Raw genomic sequence first — 8273 nt, 5'->3', positions numbered from 1 at the left:
CACATCCCCCCTTATGTATTATACATGGAGATCACATCCCCCCTTATGTATTATACATGGTGATCACATCCCCCCTTATGTATTATACATGGTGATCACATCCCCCCTTATGTATTATACATGGAGATCATATCCCCCTTATGTATTATACATGGAGATCATATCCCCCCTTATGTATTATACATGGAGATCATATCCCCCCCTTATGTATTATACATGGTGATCATATCCCCCTTATGTATTATACATAGAGATCATATCCCCCCTTATGTATTATACATGGAGATCATATCCCCCCTTATGTATTATACATGGAGATCATATCCCCCCCTTATGTATTATACATGGAGATCATATCCCCCCTTATGTATTATACATGGAGATCATATCCCCCCTTATGTATTATACATGGAGATCATATCCCCCCTTATGTATTATACATGGAGATCATATCCCCCCTTATGTATTATACATGGTTATCATATCCCCCCTTATGTATTATGCATGGTGATCATATCCCCCTTATGTATTATACATGGAGATCATATCCCCCCTTATGTATTATACATGGTGATCATATCCCCCTTATGTATTATACATGGAGATCATATCCCCCCTTATGTATTATACATGGTGATCATATCCCCCCCTTATGTATTATACATGGAGATCATATCCCCCCCTTATGTATTATACATGTAGATCATATTCCCCCCTTATGTATTATACATGGTGATCATTTCCCCCCTTATGTATTAAACATGGAGATCATATCCCCCCCTTTTGTATTATACATGGAGATCATATCCCCCCCTTTTGTATTATACATGGAGATCATACCCCCCCCCCTTATGTATTATACATGGAGATCATATCCCCCCTTATGTATTATACATGTAGATCATATTCCCCCCTTATGTATTATACATGGAGATCATATTCCCCCCTTATGTATTATACATGGAGATCATACCCCCCCCCCTTATGTATTATACATGGAGATCATATCCCCCTTATGTATTATACATGGAGATCATATCCCCCCTTATGTATTATACATGGAGATCATATCCCCCCTTATGTATTATACATGGAGATCATATCCCCCCTTATGTATTATACATGGAGATCATATCCCCCCCTTATGTATTATACATGGTGATCATATCCCCCCTTATGTATTATACATGGAGATCATATCCCCCTTATGTATTATACATGGAGATCATATCCCCCCTTATGTATTATACATGGAGATCATATCCCCCTTATGTATTATACATGGAGATCATATCCCCCCTTATGTATTATACATGGAGATCATATCCCCCCTTATGTATTATACATGGTGATCATATCCCCCTTATGTATTATACATGGAGATCATATCCCCCCTTATGTATTATACATGGTGATCATATCCCCCCCTTATGTATTATACATGGAGATCATATCCCCCCCTTATGTATTATACATGTAGATCATATCCCCCCCTTATGTATTATACATGGAGATCATATCCCCCCCTTATGTATTATACATGGTGATCATATCCCCCCTTATGTATTAAACATGGAGATCATATCCCCCCCTTTTGTATTATACATGGAGATCATATCCCCCCCTTTTGTATTATACATGGAGATCATACCCCCCCCCCCCTTATGTATTATACATGGAGATCATATCCCCCCTTATGTATTATACATGTAGATCATATTCCCCCCTTATGTATTATACATGGAGATCATATTCCCCCCTTATGTATTATACATGGAGATCATACCCCCCCCCCTTATGTATTATACATGGAGATCATATCCCCCCTTATGTATTATACATGTAGATCATATCCCCCCCTTTTGTATTATACATGGAGATCATACCCCCCCCCCTTATGTATTATACATGGAGATCATATCCCCCTTATGTATTATACATGGAGATCATATCCCCCTTATGTATTATACATGGAGATCATATCCCCCCTTAATCTCCTTTTCTCAGTAGAGAATAAATTCAGTTCCTCTAATCTTTCCTCATAGCTGATCTCCTCCATGCCTCTTATCACTTTAGTTGCCCTTCTCTGTACTTTCTCCAGTTCCTCAATGTTCTTTTTGTGAATTGGAGCCCAAAACTGAACTGCATATTCCAGATGAGGTCATACTAATGATTTGTACTGGGGGGGGGGATATGATATCTCTCTCTGGAGTCTATACCTCTCCTAATACAAGCGAGGATTTTGCTCGCTTTAGAACCCGCAGCTTGAGATCCACCAGAACCCACAGATCTTTCTTCTCCATTGACCTCCCCAGATCCTTCTCCACCATTGACCCCCCCAGATCCTTCTCCACCATTGACCCCCCCCCAGATCCTTCTCCACCGTCGACCCTCCCAGATCCTTCTCCACCGTCGACCCCCCCAAATCCTTCTCCACCATTGACCCCTCCAGATCCTTCTCCACCATTGACCCCTCCAGATCCTTCTCCACCATTGACCCCCCCAGATCCTTCTCCACCATTGACCCCCCCAGATCCTTCTCCACCATTGACCCCCCCAGATCCTTCTCCACCATTGCCCCCTCCAGATCCTTCTCCACCATTGCCCCCTCCAGATCCTTCTCCACCATTGACCCCTCCCAGATTCTTCTCCACTTTTGACCCCCCCCCCAGATCCTTCTCCACCATTGACCCCCCCCCCCCCAGTTGTAGCCCCCCTAGTATGTATGATGCATGCATATTCTTAGCCCCCAAGTGCAGAACCTTACATTTATCAACATTAAACCTCATTGGCCCCATAGTCCCCCAATTACACAGAGCATTGAGGTCGGCTTGTGTTTGGCTATCATCAGAACGATGGAATTTATTTAGAGTGAAAGAAATGCACCGATGATTGACCGTCCTGTGATCGGGAATTCTCTGCTCTTCTCTTCCAGGGATTGATGGTTGCGGTTTTGTACTGTTTCATGAACAATGAGGTAAGACGCAACAAATCTTTGTTTGGGGTCATAATTCAGACGCTTTACCTGCACAGCCGGCCAGCAGCATGAATCAGCAGCGCCAGCTTGGCGTCATCTCCGTCGGAGCGCACAGCGATCACTCCATTGGCTGTCATTGTCATTGTACGTTACAGAACCTGCATCGGCCGCGTTGTTCTCATTATACGCCTCATATTTCCATTTGTATAATGATGAGTGTGTACAGAGCCAGGAGATGCCGGAAGATGATTCTGTATAATAAGCAATATATAGTATAATGTAATATAGCACAATATGTAGTATGATGTGATACAGTATAATATAATCCTATATATAATATAACATAATCCAAAATATAATATTATATAGTCCAATATACAATATAATATAATCCAAAATATAAAATAATATCTATAGTATATAATATAGTAAAAAATCTAATAAAATATAATATAATCCAATTTATAATATAATGTAATATAATCTATATATAATATCATATAGTCCAAAATATAATATAATATATAATCCAAAATATATTATAATCCTATATGTAATATAATATAATAAAATATTATCTATAATACTCTATAACATATTATAGTCCAATATATAGTATAATCCTAATAATCCTATATATAATAAAATTTAATATAGACCAAAATATAATAAAATATAATATATAATCCTACAGGATATATAATGCAATATAATCTATAATATAATATTAGTCCAAAATATAATATAATCCAAAATATAATATAATCCTATATATAATACAATTAAATAAAATATAACCCTATCTATCATACTGTATAACATATTATAGTCCAATATATAATATAATATAATCCAATATATAATATAATCCTACATATAATAAAATTTAATATAGTTCAAAATATCATATAATATATAATCCTACAGGCTATATAATACGATTGTAAGCTCCCAGGATCAGGGCCCTCCTTTCCCTCTTGTATTGAACTGTATTGTTGCTGTATTGTCTCCCGTTATATTGTTAAGCGCTGAGCAAACCGCTGGCGCCATAAATCCTGTATAATAATAATAATAATATAATCTATAATATAATATTAGTCCAAAATATAATATAATCCAAAATATATTATAATCCAAAATATAATATAATAAAATATAATCTAACCCTATCTATAATACAATATAACATATTATAGTCCAATATATAATATAATCCAATATATAATATAATCCTACATATAATAAAATTTAATATGGTCCAAAATATAACAAAATATCATATAATATATAATCCTACAGGATATATAATGCAATATAATCTATAATATAATATTAGTCCAAAATATAATATAATCCTATATATAATATAATAAAATATAATATAACCCTATCTATAATACTGTATAACATATTATAGTCCAATATATAATATAATCCAATATATAATATAATCCTACATATAATAACATTTAATATAGTCCAAAATATAATAAAATATCATATAATATATAAATCTTCAGGATATATAATACAATGTAATCTATAACATAATATTAGTCCAAAATATAATATAATCCAAAATATATTATAATCCTATATATAATATAATAAAATATAATATAACCCTATCTATCATACTGTATAACATATTATAGTCCAATATATAATATAATATAATCCAATATATAATATAATGCTATATATAATAAAATGTACTATAGCCCAAAATATAACAAAATATATCAAATATAATCCTACAGGATATACAGTATAATACAATATAATCTATAATATAATATTAGTCCAAAATAAAATAAAATATAATATATAATATAATGAACTATACAATACATTTATATCTTAGATCAGTCTTTCTCAAACGTTTTACCTCAGAGGAACCCTTTGAAATATTTTTCAGATCTCAGGGAACCCCTAGTATGATTAGTCCATCCGGGGCATTGGGAAGATGCCCTTTCCATCAGTGGTGGTTAGCGGGAAGAATGCCCCCGTTACATTTGTAATGTACAGCGCTGAGCGAACTATTGGCGCTTTATAAATACTGTGTAATAATTACAGGGGTAGCCAAGCGACACCGCTGGAGTCATGCTGTTGGCTCTGCCTAGTGGGGTTGGACCTGGAACTATGCAGGCACCTCTAGAAGGGAGGTCAGTTAGCCACAGATCAAAGAATGCCTACACACCCCCGGGAGGTACCCTAGGGTTCTATGGAACAATGCTTGAGAATGGCTGTTTTAGATGAATGAGTTTGTAAGTACCCAATTGTAACAATAGGTTGATGGCTCCAGAAGCATACAAAATGAGTATCTGACTCCAAAAGAGGAACCTTTATGGACAAGGAAAGAGGCATATTGTTTGCAGGTACTTTATTTGACTGTAGGACTGTGTAGGTAATGGAACCTTTCATCTAGGCTAGAAATAAAATGTATATAAATGTGATATGAGGATAGGTACATAGTACATAGATAACATAGTGCATAGGAATAATAATAAAATAGTTAATTGAATACATATATTTTCCCCAAAAGTCCATTGAAGTCCATTTTTCTCTTTCAGGTTCAGGCTGAGTTTCAGAGACGTTGGGAAAGATGGAGATTGGAGAACTTGTATAGCCAGAGAGACAGCAGCATGAAACCCATCAAATTCCCAGCCAACAGCCTGAGCAGTGGAGTCACTGTGGGTAGCAGTGTCTAACGGCGTCTTTTCATGGACGGATGGATCGTGACTGCAACAGTGTCACCAACTTTGAAGTCACCAAAGCAAACGCCACTCAAGGTCCATTGATTTGCACAAGAAGACAAAAAAAAGTCCATTCTATATGTATTTTTCAGACGATTATCACAATCTCATGAATCAGAAGTCCAGACCTATTTCAGGCATGGAAGGCCGGGAAATTCTAAGATTGGAAAAGTTCCACCAATGTCTTATATGTGGAGGTGGCACGGATTACTACAGAACATGAGAGAAAAATGTTTTATTACAAGTCTCAGGATGGATTAAAGTTGATACAGGTCTTTATATTGTCGAGCTATCACATGCTGTCCATGTTCAATGAACACAAACCTTTTGTGACCAGGAGAACCCCAATGAATGTATCCCGTAGACATGTTTCCATGTTGACTTAACTTTCTTTCTAGAACTTGAGGGATTGAACGAGTTTCAGTTTTGTGTTTTACTTTCCAGATTCCTATTGCGTCACCAGATATAAACGTAAACAATGATGTTTCTCATGACTTTTTTGCAAGGAATTATTTTCAAATGACAAATATTGGGGCTAACCATTCCAGGACCACAACTGACAAGAACTGGACAAGTAGCTAAACGAAACCACATCTGAGTAATATTATTGTGGATTTTTAAAGTCAATAATCGGAAAACTCTTCACCATTTTCTAAAAGGCCTCCAGGAATGGAAAGTTTATCTAGTTTGCATAGAAAGATATCAGTTATGATCAGCAGATGAGCATTTATTGTAAAAGTGGAGCTCCGGATTGTACGACGCCTAGACATTTCTAGAAAAAAAAACATACACATGTGGAAAATTAGGATTTATCTGTGGCAAGGTTGTAGCTGAATAGGTCAGAAGTGGTAACAAAGGGCTTTTCTCTCATGATGCAACAAGAGCTTACCCATCTGTATTGGCCTGTCTGTTCTGATTCTTAAGGTCTCTGTTTACCTAATCTGCAAGTTTTTGTTTTTCAGGTGATTTTGTTTTGCCAGTCCCCCCCCTCAGATTACTTAGTCTCCTGCTCTACTCTTCCCCCAGTGCCTCTTATCTTTTCTCAACTGGCCCCTGATTTGGTTCCATATAGTACCCTTTGGTTACTGTTCTTCTTGATGTGCATCTAGTCTGTTCCCCCTAATATTCTGTCAGATGGTCTCCATCACCATTTCTTCACTTTTCATGGCATATTTCTCAGCTCATGCCCTCTTATAACACAAACCAACCATCCTCCTTTGGTCTTCACCACCTGAGCTTTACAAGTACCACCTCCTCTTTTTATCTTTTATTCCTCTCTTCTCTTTTCCTCCTCTCTACCATTACAATACCAGCTATGTTCATCCTCTGTTCATCCTCTCCGTGGCTTCATTACATGTCCCCCCTGTTCTGCATTTCCCTCACTCCAGCATCCCTCCACCACCATAACCTCTTGTGCCTTCAATCTCTTCATCTCCCATCCCTCCATCATTAACTTCCATTCCCCTTACTCCAATTATACTCGCTCTCCATTTCACCAATAATTCCTGTCCCTTGCATCCCTTTACCCTAAACTCACATTCCACACCACACCTTCAACTTTAATCTTTCCATTTTCGCCATCAGCTCTCATGTCTCTCATGCCTTCCAACATCAGCTCTCATGCCTTCCAACATCAGCACCCATGCCTCCACCCCTTCACCACCAGTTCCCCATCCTTACTAAATCACTATCATGAGCTCCAATCCTTCTCCTCAATCATCTCAGATCCTTACTACTTTTCCATCATCAGATCCCATCCTTATTGTCCCTTCACCATCAGCTAGCATTCCTCCACCCCTCTACTATGAATTCCAATCCTACCTCACCATCAGCCCCCATCCTTACTAAATCACTATCATGAGCTCCAGTCCCTCCCCCCCCCCCCATCATCTCAGATCCTTACTACCTTTCCATCATCAGATCCCATCCTTATTGTCCCTTCACCATCAGCTAGCATTACTCCACCCCTCTACTATGAATTCCAATCCTACCTCACCATCAGCCCCCATCCTTACTAAATCACTATCATGAGCTCCAGTCCCTCCCCCCCTCCCATCATCTCAGATCCTTACTACCTTTCCATCATCAGATCCCATCCTTATTGTCCCTTCACCATCAGCTACCAGCCTTCCAACCCTCTACTATGAATTCCAATCCTACCTCACCATCAGCCCCCATCCTTACTAAATCATTATCATGAGCACCAATCCTTCTCCTCAATCATCTCAGATCCTTACTATCTTTCCATCATCAGATCCCATCCTTATTGTCCCTTTACCATCAGCTACCAGCCTTCCACCCCTCTACTATGAATTCCAATCCTACCTCACCATCAGCCCCCATCCTTACTAAATCATTATCATGAGCTCCAATCCTTCTCCTCAATCATCTCAGATCCTTACTACCTTGCCATCATCAGATCCCATCCTTATTGTCCCTTCACCATCAGCTACCAGCCTTCCACCCCTGTACTATGAATTCCAATCCTACCTCACCATCAGCCTCCATCCTTACTAAATCACTATCATGAGCTCCAGTCC

The 8273-nt window shown here is 37.9% G+C and overlaps 1 protein-coding gene across 1 annotated transcript in view; it reads left to right on the top strand.

Moving 5' to 3' along the window:
- Positions 1-8273, top strand: part of GLP1R (glucagon like peptide 1 receptor) — a 469752-nt gene extending 461479 nt beyond the window's left edge. Inside the window, exons 12-13 of the mRNA XM_089692563.1 lie at positions 2936-2977; positions 5551-8273. Coding sequence (XP_089548689.1) covers positions 2936-2977; positions 5551-5688 — 180 coding nt within the window. The 3' untranslated portion in view covers positions 5689-8273. The remainder of the gene's footprint in view (positions 1-2935; positions 2978-5550) is intronic.

The sequence above is a fragment of the Staurois parvus genome, unplaced genomic scaffold (genome assembly GCF_062004578.1).
Source record: "Staurois parvus isolate SC_StPar_1 unplaced genomic scaffold, SC_StPar_1.0 ptg000595l, whole genome shotgun sequence".
NCBI lineage: Eukaryota > Metazoa > Chordata > Amphibia > Anura > Ranidae > Staurois > Staurois parvus.
Note: the sequence above shows the minus strand (reverse complement) of the source record. Positions and strands in the feature narration are given on the sequence as shown.